At 38.0% G+C, this 27,050-nt stretch overlaps 1 protein-coding gene across 2 annotated transcripts in view; it reads left to right on the top strand.

Moving 5' to 3' along the window:
* The first annotated feature begins 4,350 nt into the window (after positions 1-4,350).
* LOC112944104 (phosphatidate phosphatase LPIN2-like) overlaps positions 4,351-27,050 on the top strand; it is a 115,961-nt gene continuing 93,261 nt past the window's right edge. Inside the window, exons 1-5 of one of the 2 annotated variants that reach the window (XM_026035472.1) lie at positions 4,351-4,597; positions 8,096-8,587; positions 16,917-17,054; positions 21,324-21,534; positions 23,660-23,817. In XM_026035472.1, the coding sequence (XP_025891257.1) occupies positions 8,157-8,587; positions 16,917-17,054; positions 21,324-21,534; positions 23,660-23,817 (938 nt within the window). In that variant the 5' untranslated portion in view covers positions 4,351-4,597; positions 8,096-8,156. The remainder of the gene's footprint in view (positions 4,598-8,095; positions 8,588-16,916; positions 17,055-21,323; positions 21,535-23,659; positions 23,818-27,050) is intronic. The other variant, XM_026035475.1, reaches the window with a different exon arrangement.

Genomic DNA, 27,050 nt, shown 5'->3' on the forward strand with positions numbered 1-27,050 from the left:
AATGGAAAGTACAATGTAAGTAATGGAAAATGCAGATGGAATCAGACACACTGGAGGTAGAGCTAAGGCTGTGCAAACATAACCTTGACTTGTTAGCGCTGTCTAGGTGCATAATTTTCTTTGTTGATGTTGCTTTCTTTACAGAGGTAGGACTTAACTCACCATGTGTTGTTGCTTTATGCCTCATTGTAAAATATCATTAGGGTTTTGACACCTTCAAGACCTCATCTGCTGAGGGTATATCTGCACAGCCGTCACCTAGAGATGTATGTAAAAGACTTAAAATGATCAAGTTAATTATTTTCATAGCTAGAAGCCATTCCCTACTTTGCACCTCCCTTTCTCCTAGTTACCCATGGGTGCCCCCTTTTAAGCCCCCCACTTCTAGTCACAAAGCTTTCTTTTCCTTGGCAATGAAGCTGTGGTCCATTTTCCTCGGGAGTCCCAGCAGCCAGTGGGGTACATCTGTCTCCATGTGCTGTATGTCTCTCACCGTGCCTTGCTGCAGCTTAAGCGGTGGAAATGCTGACAGAGGTGCAGAGGTGCACGTCTAGAAGGAGCTATTTTTCACTGCTGGCATGCACAAGCCATGTACATGCACAGTATTTCACAGGAATGTTTCTGAAATTTACTATGGCTAAATGACTTGGAGGAGTTGGTTTTGCTATATTAAGATTTGCATTTTGCAGCGCAGTCGTATAGTCTTATATGTGTGTGCATGTGTGTATATTATATATATTTATAAAACTGCTGAATTTTGCATCCAAGTGGTTTGAAATCAGGCATTGCTTTTCTGCTGCTTTTCAACACTCTTCTTTTTGGAGAAACACTGCTGTCCCTGTGCTGGTGTGTCCTCCCGAAGGGCAGTTCAGAGGAAGAGGCACGTACACACTGACAGGACACTGACAGCTGCTAGGAAGCCAGGAATGAGCTACAGAGAGAAAAGCATGAATAGGAACTAATAACTGGCTAGTAACAAGGCTACAAGTTCATTTTCTTTGTAATGATGTTGTGTAGTTTAGATTTCATGTTGGGAAAGTGAGGCAGCCAATACAAAGTCACTATCTAAGAGTATGATAAACAAACTGATGAATGACAAATTAAGTGACAAGTATGTAAATAACCCCCTCAAACTACTTATCTCATGTGTTAAGATTTTTGGTTGATTTAGTTAAATTTTAAGTTTTTTAGTTGATTCTAAACACTATGTAACTACATTGCAGGAGCTATGAGTGGGAGCAAATATTTACATCAGTCATGTAGGTTCGAGTTATCTTGGCTTGATATGTCTCTGGTCCTTCAGCAGTCATCTGCCAAGATATTTTGGTAAGTCTTTCTGAGACTGGTCTCTGAAAGTCTTTCTGAGATTGTTATAAGTTCTTCAGAAACAGCTGATCTATGGATAGTCCATTGCTAAAGCATTGCTGGGATAGAAAACTCGAAGACAACCCAAGTAAATCAGATTGTTGGCTTCTTTGTTAGGAAATAAGGACATCACCCACATTACCCTTATTACTCAAAATAATAGTAAACCGATATTGCAGAGTGACAGAGATTCAGAAATTACTCTGATAAGGTACTGATAAGTTATGTATATCGGCACGATTGTAGAGCAATCTCCTCCACATAGCTGAAATGTATATCTCCAGCATTAATGACAACCTGAGGAACCATCTGGCACCAGTCTTTGCACAGCAGTGGTGTATCTTCCTCATCTAGATTTTTGACTGTGCCTAACTGAACCTATGCAAAGATAAAATAGGCCTATCGCCTGACAGCTTTCCATTTCACATGTCATTTGTGTTTGTGTAATGTAGATGTAAACTGAAATATATGGAAACTGTTTTTAGAACAGTCTTATCCCGATTTTCCACGGGTGTATACATCCCAAGCTTAAACAAAGCCTATAATTCAGGCTTAATTTTTGCAAGTGAGTTTTTTTTTTTCCACTACTTAAGCTCAGTAGTGACTTTACTGGCAATAGGGAATCAAGTCTCAAGACTGCCTGTCTAAGGTCAGAGTTTGATTTTTTTCTTGCAAATGGTACTTGGAGACTTTTAGTTCCATCTCCCTGAGCAGTAGGGCATCTTGAGTATTTCTGACAAACTTGCCATGACAATAGGTGCATATGACACGTGAATTCTGAAAGAGACAAAGAGCTAGCTACAGTCGTCCCAAATTTTTAAATAGAATACCCTCAGGAAAAAAAAGTATATATGCATATATATATATATCTCCACTGGTCCTGTGAGCCTTGTTACTATGTCTGACTTCATTATGGGGCCATGGTACAATGAGTCACCAATTCCAAAGCAGCAACTAGCTTACCGACATGTGGCAGGTCAAAGAATAACATCATGTATTGGGTAAGAATCCCTCTGCTCTCATGCTGGCAAATACTACTGGAAAATGGAAAATTGATCTATGCACCAACAGTCAATAACTTGCAAGACTTAGAGGAAAATTTTGCTTTAAAACAAATTTTGAAGAATTGCCAACATTTTGAAGAAAAAATAAAATTTGGATGGAGTATGCTCGATAAGAATAAATCACATAATCTACCAAGATACAGAGAAATAGCATCAAGAGCAGAACAAATAACCTATCTTTTTTATTAACATGATAAATAATTTTCTAAACAGAAATGCAACTGATGTAATCCATCTTGATGCTGTGCTACTGCAAAGCTTTTAGTTAAAATAGAGGATTTATATCAGAAGTGTAGTATAGATAAGCATAGCTAGAAGCATAGTAACTAGTTTTGTTAAAAGGGGAAGAATTAGATGGAGAGATTTTCCTGGGAAAAGAATAGTCCTGAGGCCAAATTATTTCATGTTTTGCTGATGACCTTAGTAGAAAAATCAGAAGATGCTCGTGTAATTTGCTGGTTGGATAGTATTAAGAGGCATCCACCGTGCAAAGAAAGATAAGAATATGATATAGAAGAGATGGATGGCAAGGCTAGAAATAATAAAGAGATAAAATTCATCTGTACAAAGTGTAAGGTCTTCCTCAGCTGGAAATGACAGAAGGCATTGATGACTTGAAGGCATTAATTGGTCAAGATGATAATGAATCACTGGCTGTATATGTGAAAAAGGCCAAAGCAAATCTGAAAGCTGCTGTTTGAGATAGCAGGGCATACCCAGGGGAGGTGGAGAAGGGTGCGTGTACGAGCCCTGGCAGTGAGGGATAAGGGACCAGAGAAATGTCAGTAGCTGAAGGGTCGGTTGAGCATTGATAGTGAAAAACTCACGTGGGTTTGGGCTCGTTGCACACCTAATTTGTTTCACCCTTTTTCTGCATACTAAAATAAAATCCAAGGAATGTCCTTGTTGTTTAACATTTGTTTTCATCTAGGAGTGCAAAGGGAAGGCTAGAATGACAAGCTAGTACAGGGAAAGAAAAGCTTATACTATGGTCCCAGGTCTTCACCTGCAGATTTGGCCAGTGCTTATGGCCAACCAGTCATTTATTGACCTTACATTCTGTGCCACTTCCACCCAAAATGGGAAATGCCTCAGGAGAGGATGAGGATCTTGAAAATTTTTAGCTGTGTTGCAAGGTGGGTAGAGAACAACTGAGAACTGAGAGCTGGGATTAACACCTCTCTCAATGCAAACATGTGAGATAAAGTGGACTAATTGTTTGCATACAATATTAAATGTACAGCAGAAAAAGTATATTTACAATAAAGATAGTGCATTCTACATGTCAAAAACTATTTCCAGGTGACAGAAATTATTCTGCCGTAGTATTCAGCAATAAGGATTGTATGTTTCTGTGCCAAACTGCTGTGATTGAAATGAAAGAAGCCCGCCTAAGTATCCATATACTGTACTACTGATAGCATTTTTTTAGAGTTTAGAAAACATTTTTGGCTCTTAAAGCTCTATTATGTGTATTTGTTTAAATGACTCAGATGTCATCTGCTTAATTTAATATTTTATTTGACATAAGATGACAAAAAAAGTGATACTGTCAAACAAATAGAGTATATTTTATATTTAATAGTAACACTTATAGAGTTTTGCTGCAAGCTACTTCTCTTTGTTGTCTGTCATTTAGCTGAAACAAGTGCATGCTGCCTGCACCAAGGCTTGGCATAATGAAATAAAAGGAACCCATAAAAGACTCATAGCACCATGGAAAGGTCAGTGTAGAGATGGATCTTTCCTACTTCTGGCTCATGATATGTTACATTTTCTTTTTGCTCTCCTAAATCAGGTGTAACTGAGGAAAAAAGTCTTATCAATTGGCTGTGAATTGGAATGCAGATTTTGTACTGAGTGAAGATACTTAAAAGAGAGAGCTCAGTTTGAAGCTGTTGTCTTCATGTCTTCATCTGCACAGAGACAGCACAGGGTATCTTTATCAGCCTGTGGCAATGCTATATTTATCAGCCTCCTGGCCATAAAAGGTCTGGACTGGGGCTCTGGCATTCCACTGACTGCAGGCATTATTTTTATTCTGGATCTTCAAGTCCAGTCCTTAGCCTGGGCCCTGACTACCTCCTTGCCGGATTTGCCTTTGCTCGGCTTTCCTGTTATTCGTCCTCTTCAAACTATTCCACTTGCTTTTGTTCCTTTGGGTCCCGGTAAGTGTTCCTTTACGACCACGTTCATGTTCAGCTATTTTTATTTTGCAATGCCAAACTGACAGTAGCTCCTGGTAATCTTCTCAGCGCCGCAGTTGTTTGAGGGGGTTGTGGAACTGAATTGAGGAAATCCAAAGGTTCAGACAAAGCAAAGCAGTGCATGAGCTCACTTGCTGCTAGCTCGGATATCCTTGCAAGTCGCTACAATACTCTCAAGGGAATTTGTTGTGAAAGTTCTTTGTGTAAATAATCTACATATTTTCTAGTTGCATGAGGTGTCTTATGATTTATAAAAGAGATGAAATACTATTGATTGAGCTGAAAGAAATCTTACTTTTTCTCCACTTATAAGCTTTTCTCTTTTAATTTTTTATTTCTCTTTCACTGTTTTCACTAACAGACTGGGTGGATTTTTAAAGAATTACACAAGACTGCATGATAGTGCAAGAGATAATGCCAGTAAAATCACTTCCTCCAGCAAGTATTTACAGACTACAGACAAGTACAGAGCTGTCTGTCTGCTTAGTTGTTTCGAAAATTCAGCCGAACAGCTGGTAATAATGGCTTCAAATAGGAACCTGCAGCCAGCTAAGGCCCCTAATATTTTTAGGCCAGGCTCTGCAAAATATGAAATCCTACCCAGATCTCAAGAAGGAGTGCCACCCACATAATAAGGGAGCTGAGCAGTAGACCACACAGCAAGTAGGTAGAGATAGCATTCATCTTATAAAGCTTTAGAGGGGAACCAATTCTACAATCAAACAGTACTCCGAATAAGAGCAAAAGCATTAGGAGCTTCAGAGCTTCTTGTCATCTCCAAAAATGTGAACCTACTCTATCTGTCAGACTAGTGTAGCTGATGCTTACCAGTGAACAATGCTAGATGTCTCAGAGGAAATATGAAACACTCATAGTGTCATAAAATACCTATGGAAAGAGTTTCCTCTTGTATAGCATGAGTAACACTTGGTCTTTGATTTGAACCAGGGGAGTTGGCTTCCTGTTCAGCTCACTCCTCAGTGTCTCAGCTCATACTTACATAAACATATAATCCTTTTATGAATCCTACTAGTGTTTTTTTTTTGAGGAATAGTGAGGTCCAGAGCTTTTGTGTTTGGAAGAAAAAGATTACCTTTATAAAATGTAGTTATATTGATCTTAAATCCACTGATTCTTATTTGCTCTTGTAATACGTACATAGAAATGTCTCACTTATCTTTAATATACCATATATGAAGTGCTTTATACTTTTGAATAAATTTCCTTACTTTGAAGTCCTAAGTTGTGGAAATCTCTGAGCCTCAAGGACTGTATGGCTTTTAGCAGTGTGGCTGTTAGTATCAATAATGAATCTAGCCATTACTGCCATCTCTCTACCCCCCCCCCCAAAAAAAAAAAACCTGAAAATGAAGGGGAAAAATATAATGTTTACAAAAGGAAAAGAGAATATGCCCATATTGTTTTCCTTTCTGTGCACAAAACAAGAGTCATCGATAGTATTTAACTTAGCTCAGCAGACATCATGCTGGCTTGCATTTCATAACCTTGACTCTATGGAACTGGTAGAGAGAGCAATGAAGAAACATGGAGAAAAATAGTAATACATATAGGTAAATTAGGATGAATTATGTACTATCAGAAGCCAACAAAACGTAGCAAAAAAAAAAAAAAATACTGATAGGTGTTAGGGAAAAAAAAGGGTTCTATACAGCTCCATGGAGTTTGTTAGACTTAGTGCAGCATTACTTTTCACGATCGAGAACAACAGACTAACAATTTCGGCTATTCCTCCCCCTTCTTCTGGTAAAAATAGAATAAATGGATAAACTGATCTCCTTGAATTCATAGATCCACTACTGTCAGGTACCTGCTATTTCTTTTATATACCTAAGGTCTTCTGTGTAACTTTCACCATTACTGTTAACTTTCTGCAAACTGAGAGGTCAGCTCTATTATCAGTTGGAAAACAGTTCTGTTCAGGACCTTGACTGAGCCCTGAAATTTAGGATTCTTAGTTTGTCCTAATTAGTATTAATCTGCATAAGTAGTTGATTAATTGTAAAAAAGAACAGACTGAAATTGTCTTATTCTGAAATTATCAGAACCAACTACTAAAGACAAAGCTGAGGCAGAAGCTTAGCAGCTTAAAGACCAGGGAGAAAATTCTTAACTTCTATGGATTCAAGATTATACACTAGCTCTTTAAATGTATTTTATATCAAAACATCAGATAACGGTGTCATTAGCATGAATAAAAACAGATGTAGAACAAATTCCATATTGTTGTGATACATAGATGCAACAGCACCTCTCACTATTGTTTATGGATATTCTCTGTACTTCTCGAAAAGTTCCCTCCGTGTAGCTCACTTCTGTTCCCTCCCTGTAGCTCACTTCTCTTTGCGGCCAGGTAGCCTCTTCACTGAATCCCATCCATCTTGTACACCTTATCACCAAGAACAGGGGAAAGAAATGTTGTCATGTGGAATTAGCCTTGACAGCTTTCCATTTCAGCGAAGAAGATATAGGTTTCAATAACAATGCAAAAAATAACAATATTAAGATTGGATTGTCAGTTAAGATATCAGAGGAACTCTTTCTGCATTTAATCCTCATTCCATTTTGAAAGGGGAACTACCTCTTATCTAATCAAATTTCCTGCAAGATAATCTAGTGATGAGTGTGCAAAGTGACACCCAAACTGGGTGTCCCAGTGTCCCAAACTGGGACACCACTTGCAGGACGTTTCTTGAAGATTTGAACATGCAGTTCTAGGTTAAAAAAGGAGTCACAGCCTGATAAATTTGACAGTACTTTATTCAGTGCATACAGACTCTGTTCCTAATTGAGCTGGACAAAGTATTATAAGGCATTTTACTAGACATTTATATCATGTCTAGTATAAAAAAAATGCAAAAAGTAACACTCTATCATACCATTTTTGATTCATTCTTAAAATATTAAGGTATATTAAAGTATTAAGGTATATATGAAAGGGTATCTGAAAATTGAGTTGCTAAAATGAATGAAATGGTCTCATGTTTTGATCTCATCTTATGTCAGAGTGAATGTACCATATTAAAATCTCTCATGGTTTATCACTTATTAATTTATTCTCTCTTTCCATTTAACCAAAAAAAATAGATCATCTGTGAAGAAGCTGAACACACAAAATGTCTTAAGTTAGCAGTATTGATTGCAGAGATGGAGTACATAAAACTTGGGTAGTTTGCAGTAACTGTGACACCACAGTAAGCAACCAGTGAGCAGACACAACTGTATAAGGTTTTCTGCTCCTGATAAATGTATGAGCTTCCTGAAACCTCAGTAGGAACCTACATTAGATTCTGAGAAGCATCGAAACCATATTTGTTGCATTTGGCTTTTATAAATTTAAATGTTGTATTAGCTTGTGTTAAGTTTTTTATTATATGTATGCTAACTTGGAAGTTTCTGCCTTCAGTCTTCATCTGTTTGATCTGCTCTGTTCTCTTTCAGACACTGTACTGTTATTTTTATATTCAGAAAAGTGAAGTAAAAGGTAAATTATTAGGCACTCATGATGTCTTTACCTTTCTACCAAAAACACCACGAGCATTATGACCGCGCGTACCGCCACAAGGCAATGCAGTCCACTGTAAGCCAGTACCAAAAGGAAGCGAAGAGCAAGTCTGCAGTCTACGCTCAAGGGTCTACAGCCTATAGCAGGGGCTCTGCGGCCTATCGCCACGCGGCTGCTGCGGATTACAGCCTGGAGTCTTCGGCAGCACATAGCCATGGCTCTTCAGCCCATGCCCTGGAGTCGGCAGCCTACAGCTACGGATCTACAGCCTACGACCACCACTCCGCTGCACACAGCAAACGATCTGCTGCCTACAGTCTTGACTCTGAATCTCTCAGTAAGAGCTCAGCTGCCTATAGTCACGGATCTGAGTCTATCAATAAGCTGGCTGCAGCCTACAGGCTGGGATCTGAAGCCTACAGTCTTGGGTAAGTAAATCTGTCTTTGAAACAACATTCCTGAAAAGTTTGCCCACCACCTCCTCTTGAAATCAATGGTGAAACTCTGCTCTTCAGCTGAAAGAAGTTTTGTACCCAGGCATTAGTATGCTTTTCAGACTCATTGTTTTCATTTGGTTCTGGGTTTGGGAAGAGCTCTGGTTAGCTCAGCTTGTTGGAACGTATCTGCACTGCCGACTGCTTAGGCATGAATCAAATATCCTCTGAAGTTGGTTAACCATATCAACACAACTCAAGCTGATAAGCAGTGCCAGGATGGCTCTCACTTTGGAGCTGTCCCTTATCTGTTCAGGTTGGAGCAGTAGAAGAAATTAGGACTGTGGACAGAAGTTTGAGTTGACATGTCTATATATTATTAAACAACTCTTCCTTGGTGTAGTGGTTTCATTTTTTGTGCTGACTGATTCAAGAAATTGACTTTTTGGGATTGTAAATAGTGTGAGGCATACTATTTTTCCAGACAAAAATATTGTGAAGTGTTTTTGTGCTGGAAGAACAGCTACACTATTTTCACTTAAACAACATGAAAAAAATATAGTTTGAACAATTACATTTCTAAACATTGATATTTTAGATATCAGAGCCTCCTAGTACTTGTGAGAATCTTAAGGATTTATAGAAAATAGTTCGGCACTGAAGTAAGATTAGAGCAGTTGTTAGCAGTAGAGGAAATGAGTAGAGGATCAACAAATTTTAGCTGAAAATATCTGTTCTCTGCTACACTGATATAAAATTGAGAATATGATCAGCAGAACTATTTGGATCTTCTCTACCATAAAATTTATATTTGGCCAACTAAAGACACTTTAAGGATAAAGATGGAATTTTGGCCAAAATCACTGAAAGAAAGCCTATCTGTGCCATAGTAAGCAATTCCTCATGTTTACGGCCTTCATTTAGCTTTCGTGAAGCTCAGGATCAAGCTGTGAGTGCCTGATCAAGAATTTAAGCCTCTGAGCTTGGATGAACGACACGACTGTTTATCTATAGCATTCAGTCTTTGCTGCTGAACTTATTTCACTTGTGCAGATAATTAACGACTGAGTGGATTAGCAAGAGAGGCCCATTTGATAATCTGCTCATGCAGGGACACAGCCTGGAGGTGGTGGGACTGAGGGTTTGGTTTCTATGGAGTGCTCGGTAGGTGCTGCTGTGCTGGAGTGATGCAGCAGTGCACCCGTCACTAGCCCTAACCCTGACTCTCATCCTTCTTGTTGAAAACTTTTATCATTCCTGTAAAAAATGGGAACATTTCCTGAAATTGAAAAAATGATTGTGAAAATAATTGCTCCTGAGTCCCAGTTACAAAGAGTTCAGTGACTCTTGTTTGTCAGATGAGTTTGTTCTGAAACACCTCTCTTCTCATCAAAAAGTCTAATGTCAACAAAGTCATATCAAAGGAAATAAAATTGCTTAATGCACTGAAGTTTTTTTGGGAGAGAACTTAAAACATTTCCAGGTAAGGTAAGATTTTTTTTTTTTTTTTTTTTTTTTTTTTTTTGTCATCAAAACCTTTTTCTCTCCATGCTGGTGAAGAGGGAACTACAAAGCCGCTTTGGAAGTGCCCAGGAGAGTAGACTTACCAGGTGCAAATCTCTTTTGCACTAACCATAGCTAATACTTGGAAGAATATAAATGATGAATGATAAATGAATGATATGAATGATAAATTAAGTATTCAGCTTACGTTTATGCTTATTTTGTCCTCTTTATATATATATATATTTTAAGGAACTTCCTGGTGCCAATTCTGGCACCTTTGAAATAGAGAAAAGTAGAGTAAATACTGTATTGGTGATTGTGGTACAAATGTGAAGTTGTTCTTCCCATGCCCATACTATCTTTCCCTCATCCAGAACACTTCAAGATACAATGTGGAGATGAAAAGTCTAGCAAAAACAGATTTGCTTCTGGCAAATCAAAGACCTTCTTATTTCATCCTCATGAAAGAAGCGGCATTAAAATAAATAAATAAATAAAACACTTTAATCTTCAATAAGTAGAGTCCTAAATCAAAATGCTATATATAAATGAACTAGGTCTCTAGTGGTTGCTTGAAACCTGAATGTATACATGAACCTAAATCTACATAAGTTTTCAAATAATCTTGGTTATTGCACAACACTAGACTTTAAATCCAGACTTACCTTTTTGCATAACGTATACAGATTTGTGGATAGAATCTGTTAAGCCCAACAGGAAAAGTATGCTATTAAATACTGAGCTTATATTCAAGTCATTTGCTTTTTTTAATCTAATGTGGCTTCTACTAGACTTCACTATACTTGCAGAATTTAAGTCTCATCCGTTTTTGTAGCTACCTTACAGAAATAAAAAAAAAAATCATAAAGGGACAGTGTTGATACTCAGTTAGTGCTGTGTAAAGAATTTATCCTGGGAAAACAGTGGAGAAGGACTAGGCAATTTGCAAGATCTTGGTCTGATCCTGATGCTCTGACATTGGAGCCTTACTTGAACTGAAAATGTGCTCAGCACATCCAGGGGATATACAGCTTGAAGAGCCTGCAGCTCTCTTTAGTGAGGACAGAAAGGCTCCTTTTGTAAATGGACTTTCCTTTTCCCCATTTCAAGTCTACTCCTCAAACCGTGACAGCTTAAAGAAGTAAAATGAAAGGAATGACGACTGGCAAAGCTTGGCAAATATGGAGAATTTCAGTTTTGTTGGCTGCAGTTTGCTAAAGCTGTAAATACCTGGCTCATAAAGGAAATCCCCAAATCATTATGGTTAGAGAAGACCTTTAAGACCTTCAAGTGCAACTGTAAACCTCTCAATTCTATGCCATTTAAACCATGTCCCCAAGTGCCTTATCTACCTGTTTCTTGAACATTGGCAGGGATGGTAACTCCACCACTTTCCTGGGCAGCCTATTCCAAAGCTTCATCATTTTTTCCATGTAGAAGTTTTTCCTAATGTCTAACCTGAACCTCTCCTAGCACAACTTGAGGCCAAGTTATCTTATCTCTTATCCTATCAGTAGTTATTCTGGATCAACTCTTGCCTCACTACAGCCTCCTTTCAGGTTGTTGTGGAGATCAGTGATGTTTCCTCTGAGTCTCCTCTTTTCCAGACTAAATAATCTTACCTCTTCTCATGGAATCTCAGGCATTGAAGCCTGTGGTCAAACTTCCTTTGCTTTTCCATGTGGTATTTTTCCTTCTTGAGAGCAGCAGATAATGCCATCTAAAATTAATCATATCCTAGGCTGCTTATCTGCCAGCAACTTGTTTAGGGAGAAAATGCAAGTTATTGATGGAGCTCAGGTATTTATATTTATTGGTAAGGAAAAAGCCAAACAAGACACAGACATGATTCAGGCAAACCAAGCAGAGGAGAGGTGGCTTATAAACCCGGAATTAATCAGACACGCAGATAGGACGAATCAATGCTGTTCCAAGCAAAAATATTGTTGCTAGGATCAGGATGGGGCTGAGTAAAAAATACACTCTAAGGCTATAAGAAACATGAGAAGAGAAATGCAAGGTCTTGAAATTCCTATTGGCACTGCTCATCCTTTGGTTTATTATAGGTGCAGATTTCAAAGTAGCAGGCTTCCAAATGTCACCCACAAGCATGGAAATTGTCTTAATGAACCCTACGATGTTGAAGTAATTATCCTATAAAAAATGTGTTGTTGATGGAAGCTGCGTTAGGGAACAGTGTGATGGTTGCCAGCAATATTGCCTGCGTCCATGACAAATCTGGCAGCAACTTGAATGTAGTCATGGGAGAGCGCTTCTCCTCTCTAGAAGCTGACTTTGAAGAGTTGTCTTGTGAAAATCCCTTTTTCTTTTCTCTCCATACTTGGGTTTCTTGATTCACTCTCTTCGCTTTACTGTGTGAAATTTTAAGCATGGCAAATTAGACAAGAAGCAGCTGGAAAGAGACTCTGCAAAACACATCTCAGCTAACGGAGCTCCTTGGGCAGGCACAGCTGGGACTGCTCTTGTGTGCACCAAATCCAGGCCTTCCTGCCATTGCAATAATGAGAGAGAGAAACAACAAAAGCATGCTAAGGACAAGATGCATGATTTTCCATATGTGTGAATAAGCTAAGAGGTGCCTTTTTGTACTTGTATAGCTGAAGATCAGGATGCTGTGGTCTGCTCCTTTCTACATCCACAAGCTTCCTTTGAGCTGGGTGGGAAGCCTGTCCCCTATGCAGAGAAACTCGGACACTGCCAGCAGATTAGTTTGAGACTACAACACCAAAGCAAATTCTCTGTTTAGGAGATTCAGAAATTCAGAAGACGTTATGTTGTACTTAGGTCGCCTGTTGGATTAGAGGGAAAAGTCAATAATAATGTAATGGTTAGCTGTATTTTACAGTTCTATGAGAGGATACCAGTGCCTTCAGCATTTATAATCACCCATCTCCCATTTCTCTACATAAATTGTGAGAGTAACTATTGGGAGATAGTTATATTGCACACAAGAAAATGCAGGCATTGAATTTTAGCCAGCTGAAACCCACCAAGAAATGAGAACACTGAGCTTGGGTCACCAACCTTGATAAGGCAGAACAGATAGTATCTGACCTGGAAAAGAAACATACATACGCTAGCTGGGCAGATCAAATGAGGCTGAAAGCTCTTAAAAGGTCATGGTACTGTTCCTCCCTGTGAAATTAGAGAGTGCTGATAGCTGCTCCGCTCTCCTCTGGGAGATTCTGTTCCACATATCAGGTAAAAGGTTGGAACATTTTAAAATAAAGGGCAAGATTTTAGAATCTGGTTCAATAAAGTAGAGTGCTCCTTTAGGCGACCTAAATAATGGATGTGTGCGGGCTTTCATTTTCATATTGCACAGGAAGAGGTAGGAATGACAGACAAGCGACACAGGGAAATAAATATCGTGGTAAAAATAATGGCTGGTTTGCTTTCATATGCAAGAGCTCAGCTCCATTAGAATATGCATTCATTCATGCTAGCCTACCTAAAGGTCACCCTGCATGGAAGCGACTGACACGAGGGGTTTGGAAAGGAGAAATGCTTTCAAACACTTCTAATTTATTTGGTCTAGCCTTGGGTTTGTGCAGTGCCATTTCGAAAAGGATTTCAGCCTTATTCTGGATGGTTCTCTGAAAAATGTGGTCACAGAACAGTCGGAAGTTGTGAAAGAAAGGGCAAATAAAGCAGCAAACCTGCTCTGTGAGTGCGTCCACCCAACGTATGCGTGTAGCTGCAAACCTGGGCACAGTTCAGCTCAGCTCAGCTCAGTCTGAAGCTGGAAAGGATCAGGGTACAGCAAGGAGGGTTGCGAGAGGCCTGGAATAGCTTCCTTCTGGAGAGGCTGAGGCTTCCTTACCTTGGAAGGAAGGAAAACTTGTAACAGTAAGGTAGAAAATTGTGAAAAATGTGCACAAGGGTGAATAGGGAACAGTTTACTTTTTTGTTTTTTTTTTGGGCAGGCGAGCACAGAAAAACCTGTGAAAGAGCAGCAGACTTAAAACAAGTAGCTCACATTGTGCCTAGGCCCTTCCTTGGAAATTGAAGGAATTATCAATGGCAGTATTTCTTTCACATACCCACTTTTTCAGCTGTTCTTGTCTGTTGCTGGAATAGGAAACTGGACAAAAAACACCTTTAGGGTTATTCAGTATAACTGTTCTCATAGTGATCTGGCTTAGTCTGGGTCACGTTTTGGAATGAGCAAATTACTGCAGTAAGTTGATCAGGCTGTGTGAGAACAATGGATTGTTATGGGATCCATGTGGATCCATTATTTAATTCATAGTCATCATCTGTATTCCTAATAGCTAACTGCTATCTCCTACATACCACTAGGAAGTATCGGGAGTATTCCTTGTTCTTAAAAAAGAGCACGAGGACTCTTATTGTAGCTACCTCTTCAAGAGAAAGAAAATGAGGCAACAGGTGCTTTTCTGGTGCTGAGCACATATGCAATGCCTGATCGCTGTGTCAGCCAAAAGATGTGAGATCATAAGGATCCAGAAACACAGAAAACAATCAAAGCTTTCTAGGAGGCTGCAGTGAAATGCATCTTGATCAAAGAATATCTAGTTCAGAAAACTCAGATTGAAGTGAGTGAGAAAATTATGGAGAAGAAACTGCACTTGTGCAGGTTTTTTTTTTAAACTTGTACAGTTTGTTTCTGGAACCCAATTCCATTTCTGTTTCTGAGGCTCCCGTGTGATGGAGATCCATGTCATTAAACTGAAGGTTTAGGGTGAGTTCCATGCAAGCCATGGAAGGAATTGAAAAAAAAAAAGAGGGAGAGTGAAAGAGAGATTCAGCCTCAAACATTTGGAGTATTTAATAAATAATCATAATGATTAAAAAAAAAAGACTGGAGCAATTTATTTTTTTCATTTTTAGATAATTTTAGAGTCAAAGCTCTGTAAAGACATGTAGAAAAGGTATCACCAAATGACTGAAAGTGCAAGGTATGTATACTCTCTATCAATTCTCTATGTGTGGCTGCGGTTCAAAACTGAAAAACTAGACACTAGTCAAAAAGGTAATATTCAATATTGACTTATCATCCAAGTTCTGCTTTAGGAATGAAGAGCAGGCTTGGATTTGATAGTATTGAAAGTACTTGAACTGTACTTTCAGCACATTTATTCTACTTCTATGAAAACAGAAACTACTTAACATTTAAACTGAGGTTCAAATGATGCTGTGGTCCTTCTAGATGTGAAATCAACCAGGAATCAAATGACTCCCTAAAGGAGTCAGTGTGAAGCCCCATGGAAATTTGAGAGCATTCAGATTCAAAATTCCAGCCTTGTCCCATTTTAAAATAGGACAAAAATAAAAGTCGTCATCTACTAAGAACTTCAGTTCCTCACAGTGCCTTGTTCATTTATGAAAACTAATTGAAATACTGTGTGTTTGATGTTTCTCTTCACTTGATGCTTTTCAAGGCATTTGCAGTTGGCTGTAGTGATTGCACTGTATCATTCCCAAACCCAGGAGCAATGCTATTGTATATCCGGCTTCATGCTGACTCTTCCCTTTCTTTATTACTCTGCCTAGGCTGTTCCTAAGTGCTTTATGCTTGAATTTCTGTCTCTAGAGCAGTCCAAAGAGGACAAAGAGGAGTCCAAAGGAACATATTTGATTCCTGTCCTGTACAGAGTGTTTTTTGGCCACAGTGCTGCAGGATGCACAGAAGAGCCACCTGCCTTGCTGCAAAGCTGTGGCAAGACAAATATAGTTGCGTGTGATGAGCATAGGACTTGGCAGAAAGGAAGGGAAATTCTTCCTGGGGGTGCTGGGAATGGTAGAGCAGAGACACGAGGTCTGAGGGCCTGGTGGAGGAGTAGATATGATGTTAAGGTGCAGGAGGAAATGTGAGGGAACTAGAGGGAGAAGGAGAACAGATTAGAAGAACAATATGAAAGTCATCAAGAGTTTTAGGGGATGGGAGCCTGGTTTAACTAGAGCTGGGATACAGGGGGAGAACACAGGCTGAACAAAGGGACATGCAAAAATAAATGAACGAGTTGAAGACAAGAGAATAAAACTGGAGATGAATGATCTCAAACATAGTTCCACATGGCTGGAGTATTAACACATACCTAAAAATTTAAAGGATCTTCCTTACAAGGCATGTGTTAGTGGAACTTCTGGAGCTTTGTACCTTTGCAGAGCTGCAGCCTAAAGAAAGTATCAGCTCACATACACACCTGCAATCTTACATGTGCTACATCCTCCAAGGCCCAGTGCTAGCACAAGTCTTGATGATAATGGATATGTTTAGAGTACACTGCATGGAGATATCAGAGTAGGCTACCCAGGCCACTGGAAGAAGGTTTGCCATGTGAGCCTGGTACAATCTGGGCTAAGGAGCCTTGCTGAGAAATGTTGTGCCTAACTGCTTGGATAGCTGAGCACAGCAGGGAGCTCATGCCATGTAGGAAAACCTCCAGTCTAAGCAGGCCCAGATGCAGTTCCCCATGTTGAACTGGAAGTGAAAGGACACTTCAAGGTCTTAGAGAAGGCTGGCAGCTAATTAGGCTATTCCAGTTCTAAGACATAAAGATGAATAAAATGTGCATTGCTACCAGGTCTACTGAATACCCTTTGTACTTAAGACTGAGTGTCAAGGCACATCAGTGTTGGATTTGCAATATTTGGCTCGTTAAAAGTGAATTTGGTTATGTGTTTAGTAATTCTCAAAAATGACTATTAAAAATGCTATCTTTATTCTTATCAACTGTGAGAAAAAAACATAGCTTTTTAATCTTACTTTCTGAGAGTTTTTTTAACAGCTTTTTTCTTTTAGAATTTAACAATATCCTTTTTATTTCAGACTGAAGGATTCCAATATAATGATTGAAGATCAGTCCTATAAGATGAGTCCCAAAGCCAAGAGAGCAAAACAGAATTTGATCTCTGAGGACAAAGAGAACACTGCCATGGACTACTCAGTGCCTGTTTTCACAGGACGGTATGTTCAATTTCTTTTTGGTTGGTATCATCTTTCTGACACTTTATTAACTAATCATAAAATAATAAATCCATTAATCTCTTTACCCTCCTGGATTTCAAGGTGATTGCACTTCACATGAGTGAAAAAAAAAAAGACAGTGAGAAGGTAACTGTCAGATAAGACATTGAGCAGCATCTGCAGCAAGAACAGATATCTAGGTGTCTAGACTTAGTGTCATACACATTGGCCACTTTCTGTGAAGCTAAGATATACTCACAGGTCGTGCACCCTGCTTCCTGAAAACTGGTCAGACATTGCCCACATTATTTATCTTACTATTTGATTTGAAGACTTGCTCTGTAATTCAATGTCTCTTAGCAAGCCTAACACAAAGGGATACTGAAACAATGTGCTGATGTTTTGTCCTGGCAAAGGAAAAATTGGGAATTAAACCAATTAATTTTCCAAATTCATCATAATGATTCATACTCATCTCACATGTTGGTGGTATTTATTGCAAGGTTACTACTGATGTAATACATTTTACTGAAGCAGTGCCCTAAGTGAAGCTGAATGTGAACTTCATACGGTAGCCAGAATCAACCCAAGCAAGGAGACTCCCCTGCCTTTTTGGGCAGATGGTGTAATGACTTATTATGAGCCTCTGACAGTTCAAGCATAGTTATTTGTTCAGATTAATACAGATCAGGGTGTGGAATGGAAGACTAAATCCTGACTTTGAGTCCAGGAAAAAGAATTCTTGCCCACATGCATCTGAACAGAAACTTCCCTTTGATTTGCCTTTCTCCTGCAAACACAGCAGTTTATGGGACATTTGTAAGCTGTTTCTGGGAGTCAATGATCTAACATCTACTGCTTAATCAACTCTGTGAGGAATAATGTCATTTCTGCTGTGCACCAAATGTGTGCCTTCACATGAAACTTCCACCTTGCTGCTGGAAGACCTTGCTGCTTTTGCTACTTGAGCATTCTGCACTTTCTGGTCATTCCCTCCTGGAGTCATTTTTATTAATCCTTTGAACATTTCTGCATCAGATTCGTGGTTTTTTGACCTAAACCACATTCAGAACCATAGACTGCCACATTTCTAAACCATTTCTTTGGTGCTTCAGTTATATCTTCTATGATAGAAATAAATATATCTCATGCAAAATGTTTGGTAACACAGTTTCAAGACTTCTCAGAACCTATGTGCTTCAGCCAGCATATCTGCTGGTGTGGCAGTAGATTTACATTTCTCTGTTGTCTGCCTTCACTGATGTCAGGGCACAAAGGGGCTCCCTTTTTATAGTGCCTACAAGAATAAAATTTAAAATGTTGGTCAAGAGCTGATATTCATGACTGATAGCTGTTACTTCCAGATTTTGGTCTTAGCTTTTATACTAGCTCCTGTGATCTTAACAGGTCATGACCTCCCTTTGTTTTATATTACTTTTTGTAAAATGAATACAGTAATATCAGTGTCACAACATGTAGCTTTATTTATCTGTGTCTGGTACTTCTGGGATCTTACATTGAAAGATACTGACAGATTCTTAAGTTATTTTTACTATTCTTCTTACTGTTATTGGTACCAGTCTTGCTTGGCAACTCAGAAATGTCTGTGCTTTTGTGCCATTGAGATGACCCAAACAGGTGTTTTTTTTTTTTTTTTTTTTTTTGTAATTAGCTTAAAAGTATGAGAAAGACATATAATGATTATGAGAGTGCCCACCACAACATGGTATGAAATGATGTTGACATCATGGCCATGACTGCCTGCCAAGCCTGTGAAAGTTGCATACCACATTACTGTCAGATATTTATTTTTGTTTGAAAGATAACAGCTGGAACTGATTCAGCCACGTGCATGTTACATGTCATTCCCAAATTCTCCTGTGAAACTGATGTGTTGTTTCCTCTGAGCAGATAGCTTTTACAAGGAATAGTTATTTATAAAAGACAGCACTGCATGCATTTAACAGAGCTGATACCCTCTGTGCTGGATGACCTTCAGCCCCGTGTCATCATTTCCATCATTTCATTCTACTTCAGAGCTTTAAAATTCTGCTGTAAAAAATCTCCCTCTCAGAATATGCAGTCTGTAACTGCTCTTCTTAAACACCTAGCCTAATCCTTGGAAAATGAAATTAGGAACAGCTGGCTATTTTTTTTTTAGACAATAAAACATCCAGGACTTAATTCAATGCCTTTAGTGCTAAAGGTGCTCAGTACTAGATATGGCCTATGGAACTCTCTATACCCAGCAATGAATCTAAGTCAGAGAGATGAAAGTGGCAGATATCCATCAAATAATATTTTATATTTATCATTTGGAGTTTGATATTTTTTTTTCTCTGATATTTTCAATAATTAAGTATTAATTATATAATAATTAAATATATAAAGTATTAACTATATAATAAGTATTATTAGTAAATAAGTAATAATTATGAAGTATACAATTATTAAGTTTTTTCAATTGAAACCCCTGTGACTTGACTGCAGAATCAAATCTTAAATACCATTGTGTGTTGCTTCTGATACACTTCATCATTTCAAAGATATTAACTGTTTCTCTTTGATTTATGTAGTTTATAATCAGCATAAATGATTTTTTCATTAGCAAATCTAAATATTTAATGCTGTTGGTCCACAGCATCTGGAGACCAGTACTTTATAGGTCTAGGCTGAGTTCTCTATTGGCCTGAGGATAATCATCAGCTCTCAGATGAGCTGGTTTATGCCTTGAGGTCCATACTATGAAGTTGCTGAGATCGTAAGTACAGTAATTAAGAAAGGAAAAGATACCAGCTTGCCTTTAAAAGAAAATGCCACTGATTCATTTAAGCTGAGTATAGCTCTCTATATTCATATTCATTAAGCTGTCTTCAGAAATCTTTGTCTTATTTCTGCAGCTCCAAATGATATTTGTCAGGGAGGACTGATGCATCTATGTGAAGGGAACCAGCCTGTTGATACCTGTGAGGATCCTCTTGTTAAAGCAATTTAAGACATAGGAAGTTCAAGTCAGAATTAAACCACAAAAAAGTCAAAGTTCTTCAGTTGAAGTTTTTTAGTCTATGAGGATTTTTTATGAGCAGTTAATTTTCCAGCATATTCCACTGCTTGGCTATCTTGTTTCACACTGAACTGACAACATAGCACAAGATAAGGGACTGTACAGTTATTTTAGAGGATGAATCCAAACTTTCCTAAGTGTTGAGATGTGCTATCAAATGGATAATATTACCATCTTGAAAAACAAACCAAACCAACCAACCAAACAAACAAACCAAAATAGGGAAGAAATTTTTTCTTAATCGTTTTCAACTGTAGCAGTAAGGTGTGTTATGATAAAATGGTGAAACCAGATTAACCACATTTAGAAATAAACAGAATTTGCTATATCTGCAGTAAGGCACCTAACAAGTACTTAAATAAAACCTCTTTTCGTTCTGAAATCCTGTGTTATCCTAAGATAACTAAACTGCAGAAAAACTGTAATGCTTCTACTTAGGTCAAAGGACTCTCATTGTATAGGCACTCCTATAGCAGCTATGGTGTCCTGACAGTGTAAAAACAAGTTAGTGGCAGTGGTACTTCCACACGTGCACGTGAGAACAGGATTGGATTCATTGCGAGCAACAGTTCTTTGCACGTCCTCTTTCCCTTTTTACAATGCCTGAGGAGGATATTGCAAGGAAAAAAAGAACCAGAAATCATTAAATCATCTTTTTGAAAGCACTTGCAAGAACAAACAGCTTACAAACATAAAGAGATTGAATTTTCAATGAACAAAGAGAGCTTTTGTGGTGTACTATGATGTTCCTTTTGTAAGATTCAAAAATGAGGACTTAGTTGTGCAGTTACCATCTCCTGCCTCCTTTGATGTTGTTACAACAAATGCCATAGCCGTAAGCCAATAACTGAAATGTAAGCCTACAGATCTGAAATTATGCCTTATGCTAATCTTTATAGCAATAGAGATGTAGAACTACAGCAGGAGAATCATTAATCTGAAAATGTGCGTGGTATACTTATCAGGACGTGCACTGCAAGTGGTTATGACTTCAGACACTGAAAGACTCATCATTCTGCAGTACCCTTCTATATTTCTGTTTTGAAGGTATGTGAGATTACTGCAGGGGTAATGATCCTCAAAGCAGACACAGATTTGGAAAGACTATTGGCCTCTTTATAGGCACTGTATTTGTCTAACGTGATAGTATCAATGGAGTATGTTCTCATCATTTTCAAATGTTTCTTCTTTCTACATTTTTTCAGTGAAGTGAATATCAGTGGGATAACAGATACAGAAGAAGAAAGAATCAAAGAAAGTGCTGCATATGTTGCCAGAAGGAATCTTTTGGCTAAAGGTGAAGGCGTTAGTGTGAGCAAAGTGGCCACATCCGCTTCTCAAGAAGAGCATCATGAAAAAAAATCAAGGAAAATTGCAGTCCGGGAGTCTGCTGAACGTGTGGCCCTGCAGAAAACGGTAAAAACATAGATATAAACACCTCAATGGTGAACAGTGTGAGTCTGTTTTCGTTTAGTGTTTGTGAAATATTTGGCACAACAGGTCCCTGATCTATAAACACCAATGGCGACAACAGCAGTGACAATAAACAGCAAAAAGTTTTTTCAATGGCTAAAATCCAATTATTATCTTGGTGTTATGTGGATAAGAAAAGTGCTTTGGGTAAGTACGAGGAGCTCTTCAGTTGTGCTGGGAGTGAGGGAGAGACATCAGGATGGGGGAACGCTATTTTTTTTTACCAACATCTATCTGATGATGAGGCACTTGCTAGGCAACATTTCTCAGTAGAGGGTTACAGAGGTTTTATAGACGGGAATCAACTGTGTCCAAAGTGTTTAACACGGAATTTGAGTCACAGTAGATAAACTAGGGAGGCAATTGTGAAGGACATCTAGAACTGAATCTCCGATTTTGAGTAGTTTTGGTAATTTATTGTGCAACTCGATAAAAAATAATATTTGGAGAGTAGTTACAAATACACTTTGACCAGACTGGCAGGATATATCAAGTGCAGACATGTTTTATTCAGAGAATGTATTAGTATTCCAGGCAGAAGAATTGGCACTGTACTTAAAAACACACTTGTAGCAACAGGTTAAAACAATTGTAAAGACTTTGAAGGACAAGGTTAGAATTCAAAACATCCTGAAAAACTGAGAAAAAGTCTGAAAGTGAAATTTAATAAAGAAAATGGAAATTGCATATAAAAGAAAGAATAAATAAGTGAGGAATAACTGGCTACATAAAAGTATTGGTGGATCTGGGAGTATTAATAGATCATAAATTCAGTGTTAGTCAAAGCCATGATGCTGTTGTATAAAAGTATAAATGCCATTCTAGAATGAATTAAAAAGTTCTGTAATTAAAACAAAGGAGGTAATTACTGTATTGGAAACTGTGGGATAAGTACTGACTTAGTTGCGAATTTTGCAAATGTTGAGAACTAGTGGAATATATTCAGAGATGAGATGAGAAACACAGTTATAAGGAAAATAGATATTGTGTAGTTTATAAAAGACTGAGAAGATTTGAAAGCTATGAAAACTGTTCTTTTAGTAACCTTAAGGGAGTTGCAATTCTCCATACATAAGAAAGTTAGGACAGAATTAGGATTTTTTTTTCTAATGCTATAGATAATTAAACAGTTGAAACAGTCTGGGAAGAGGAATAACCCCATCAGCAAGAAAGGATAGATAACAGGTCTCTCAGAGATCACAGAATGACTGAGGTTGGAAGGGACCTCTAGCGATCATCTAGTCCAACCCCCTGCTCTAGCAGGGACACCCAGAGCACAGGGCACAGGGCGGCATCCAGGCAGGTTTTGAAGACCTCCAGAGAAGGAGACTCCACAGCCTCCCTGGGCAGCCTGTGCCAGGGCTCTGGCACCCTCACAGGAAAGAAGTTCCTCCTCACATGGAGATGGAACTTCCTGTGTTTCATTTGGTACTCATTGCCCCTTGTCCTATCACTGGCCACCACTGAAAACAGTTTGGTCCCATTCTCCCTGTATTCTCCTCTCGGGTACTTGTACATATTGATCAGATCTCCTCAGTCCTCTCTTCTCTAGGCTAAGCAGGCCCAGCTTGCTTAGTCTTTCCTCATAAGATAGATGCTCCAGTCCCTTTATCATCTTTGCTGCTCTACATTGGACCCTCTTGAGAAGTTCCACATCCCTCTTGTACTGGGGAGCCCAGAACTGCACCCAGTGTTCTAGGCGAATATGATTTCATATTAGAAAAGATGTATAGAGGACATCTGAATTTGAGGCTAATTTCATCTTTGAGTCTGTATTCCAAAAACAAGCTTTAAATATGAAAAATTATTTTACTTAGAATAGTCCTAAAGGAGGAGGATGAGGAGGAGAGTGGAGACAAACATAAAAATAAATTAATTATTTTGAAAGGATAATATCTTGAAGATGAATAATATTGTTTCATGTCTCCAAATGAGATTAGTATCTTAAATATGTCTTAAGTTTAAAATACATTTTTCTTGCTCCTAAAAATAATCCAAAAATGCTTTTGACTATAGATGATTTGCACTTCTATAGATGGAGCTTTATGATGAAATGTTTCTTTTCCAGTTAGAAGATACTCAGGCATTCCACAGAAAGCTGAATCAAGATAAACTTTTACATGCTCCTGAGTTTATTGTCAAGCCTCGTTCTCACACTATCTGGGAAAAGCAAAATGTCAAATTTCATTGCACCGTGGCTGGCTGGCCAGAACCCCGTGTTACATGGTAGGTTTTTGTTGCTATCATTGAAAGCCACCATATAACCAATATGCGAACTCATCTTAGGCAATGAGACAGTTTTTCAGTAAAGATATAAAGTCACCATGCTTTTTTATTGCAAGTGCTTCCATAGCCACTTTGTACAAAAAGGAATGAAAATGTTAAAAGTCAAAACATCTCTTTGCATAAAAACTTAGCAATATGAATACATAGAAAAAACATGCTTTAAAAAAATGCATGTTTGAAGACATCCAAAAAAAATCTCTTCCTTCTGAGGAGGGAAAAATTACAGTTAAACGTATCCACAAAGCTAGCTACTGAATTTCGGTGAAATTAAAACCTCATAATGCAGGATGTTTACAGGGACCACTTCATAATTATTTGAACTGAAAGGCAATGGATAGATTTAGAGCCATCCAAGTATACAGAAAGCTCTGGAGTCTCTTGGAATTTTTCTATTCCTTGGAATTATCTTTGGACCAAACTTTTATTGTAGGAGCTCCAAAATAAGCTATTGGACATAGCTGGAGATCTAACTTTGGTCTTTGGTTAAAGTTTGTCATGCTTGTAATTTAATGAGCTTAATTACAATTGTCTTTTAAAACTTTATTGTCTCATCATCTGTTGGATTGCTCTTTCTTATTTGATTTTGACAAATATATTATTCAGATAAAAGTTAATAACTTTTTTCAAATGTGAAATGAATTTGATATTCTTTTTATCTCAAAATCTTCTACAATACATATATAAAAAGAACAAAGAATAAGTCTAGATATAGAATTAAGCAGTAATTATTAATTATAAATTATTAGTACACAGATTTGTAGAGACAACAAAAATATCCATTATATCATGATATTAATTAATGTTTATATTTTCTAGTTTACTATTTGAATTATTTAATAGACTCTGTTTATCTAAGACCTACAAGACCTTAATATCAGAGCTTGAACAAAAGTTTACTGCAAAAAAATACATTAATAGGCCATACCTGACGCTCAGAAGTCTCTTCCCTTTAACCTGAACCACCAAAAGCCAAACTCTGTATGGATACATTTTTCCAATTCTGTAAGAAGTGTAAATGCTCAGCTTTGACTTTCATCTCAGTGATGATTCCAGACAAATCTCTCAGATCTTGTATCTGTTTAATATAAGGAAAAGTCAGCTTAGGATTCATAGTCATAGCTGTAACCCAACTGTATCTCATAGTTGTAACCATAACTGTATCCAAACCAAAAAAAACAAGACCTGAAACATTTTCACTTTGAGATTCACCTTATCCCCAAAACCTGACATGGTTAAATCAAATCTTCAACTATTTGCCTTTGGTCTTACTGAAGTGAACCATCCTTTTAACTAAGTGCTAAATTGGGGTGATGAAATTTAATACAATATTTTACTGTGCATGTAAACTCCAGAAGGACTCCAGTTTGCTCTAGGCTACTAATGGGAAAAAATGAGTTTTCATAGCCATTTTTAACAGGTGGCTTTGCTCAAGGATACAGAACAGCATTGGCCTGAATCAATCAGTTTTCATTCAGTATTTCTAATCTACTGTCCCTTGTGTATTCCAAATAGTCGTGCTATTTTGTATAAGTAATGAAAGCTTTTTCATACAGTGAGTAATAAATTACAAATCTCATACATGTTCTCTAAATAAAATCTTGCAGTGTGGTACAGCTGTTCTTATTCCGTTGGGGAAAAAAGAAAAGCCCTGCAAAAAATTCATGACATTTGAAACCAGTAGCAGAAAGCATAAACTCTCAGTGCATAATGACACTGAGAGGTTGCAGTCCAGCATTAGCTAATGATGTGGCTATACTGGAATCTGTCTTTCCAGAAATAACAAGTGGTCCTTCTAGCACAAGCCTGATATTTTTCTATACAAACAAATGAAAACTGTGACAGCTATTTTTTGATAATCTGATACTGAAGACAGAGGAAGTGAAAGTCTTCTTACTCAGCTAAAGCTTGGTTCTGCACAGCTCTGCATGCTAGTAAGTGTTGTGGCCACCAGCATCAGAGAGCGCTCAACCTTTTGGAGGCAGTTCTGTTTCACGGAGCAGGTCAGAGGCTGAGCACACATAATCATGTTCCTGGAAAAAAACATTAAGATCTGATGACTTTATTCTATTTTTTAAACTGTTTGGCACAGCACATGGAATATAAAGGTGCATAGATGTTTCCAGGCAGCTCAATCTGGGAACAACTATCATCTCACGGAATACATGAAGAGTGGTGGTAATGGATTTACTCCTAGCTGACCTACTTATTGCTATTTGTTGTGTCAGGATAGAGCAAGGAGATCTGTAAAGGAGACAAGAAAGTTTATTGTTCTTTGAAGTGTGGAGTAGTGGGTATTGCATTGCAGTAAGTCCCTTTTCACAGACTTCTTGATGAGGTCAGTATACATTAGGGATTATGATCCTCACTCACTTTGGCACGTCGAAAATCCCACTGCATTACTGTACCTAAAAATTTGCAACATGGGAAATATTATTACCGATAGTAGGAATCATTGAAAGTGCTAAAGGCATTTTTCAGATTTATTGCAACTATATCTTTATCTTGGGATACATTAACCTAAAAATATGCTTCACAAAAATGAAGTTGCATATTACTGACTGAGTGGTGGAGTACACCAATGATATGGGGCTCATTCCCTTCCCCGATGGAAAATCCTGAGAGAAACTGGCATTTAAGGATGGATATCTGTTATGGCTTACGAAAAGAAAAATCTAGTTAAGCTACTACCAAGTAAGAGATAAAGACATCTCTAACTATAATCATTAATCTTTTGATTCCCTAATATATACATCTCAAACAGCACAAGGAAAGCTATCTGTGTTAGGGGGTCTTTTTCCTTATGGAAATCTTCAATTCAGTCACAAATGTACCAAACACAATTCTGGTTTTTATTTTATTAGGCTTCCATTGTCAAAGTATCACCAGTTGTTCTGTATCACTAGTGCTCACTTACGACAGATTTTATTTGATCGGTTATTTAATAACACCATCGGATGTCCAAAATTAATGGCCTTCTGGGCAAAGATTTGTGAGAAGAAACTACTTTGTGCTACTGAATTCTCCTTAATTCCTTAATGATATTTTCATGCATGCAAAAGTTTTAAAAGTAGATAGAACATGCAAGCCAAAAAAAAATGTGCAAAATATCCAGTGAGTAAAGGTGTGGTAGAATTTGTGTTGTTGCTGATTGCCGGAGCTCTGAAATGTTGCTC

The sequence above is a fragment of the Nothoprocta perdicaria genome, unplaced genomic scaffold (genome assembly GCF_003342845.1).
Source record: "Nothoprocta perdicaria isolate Ctin4 unplaced genomic scaffold, notPer1 scaffold_16, whole genome shotgun sequence".
In the NCBI taxonomy this organism is placed as follows: Eukaryota; Metazoa; Chordata; class Aves; order Tinamiformes; family Tinamidae; genus Nothoprocta; species Nothoprocta perdicaria.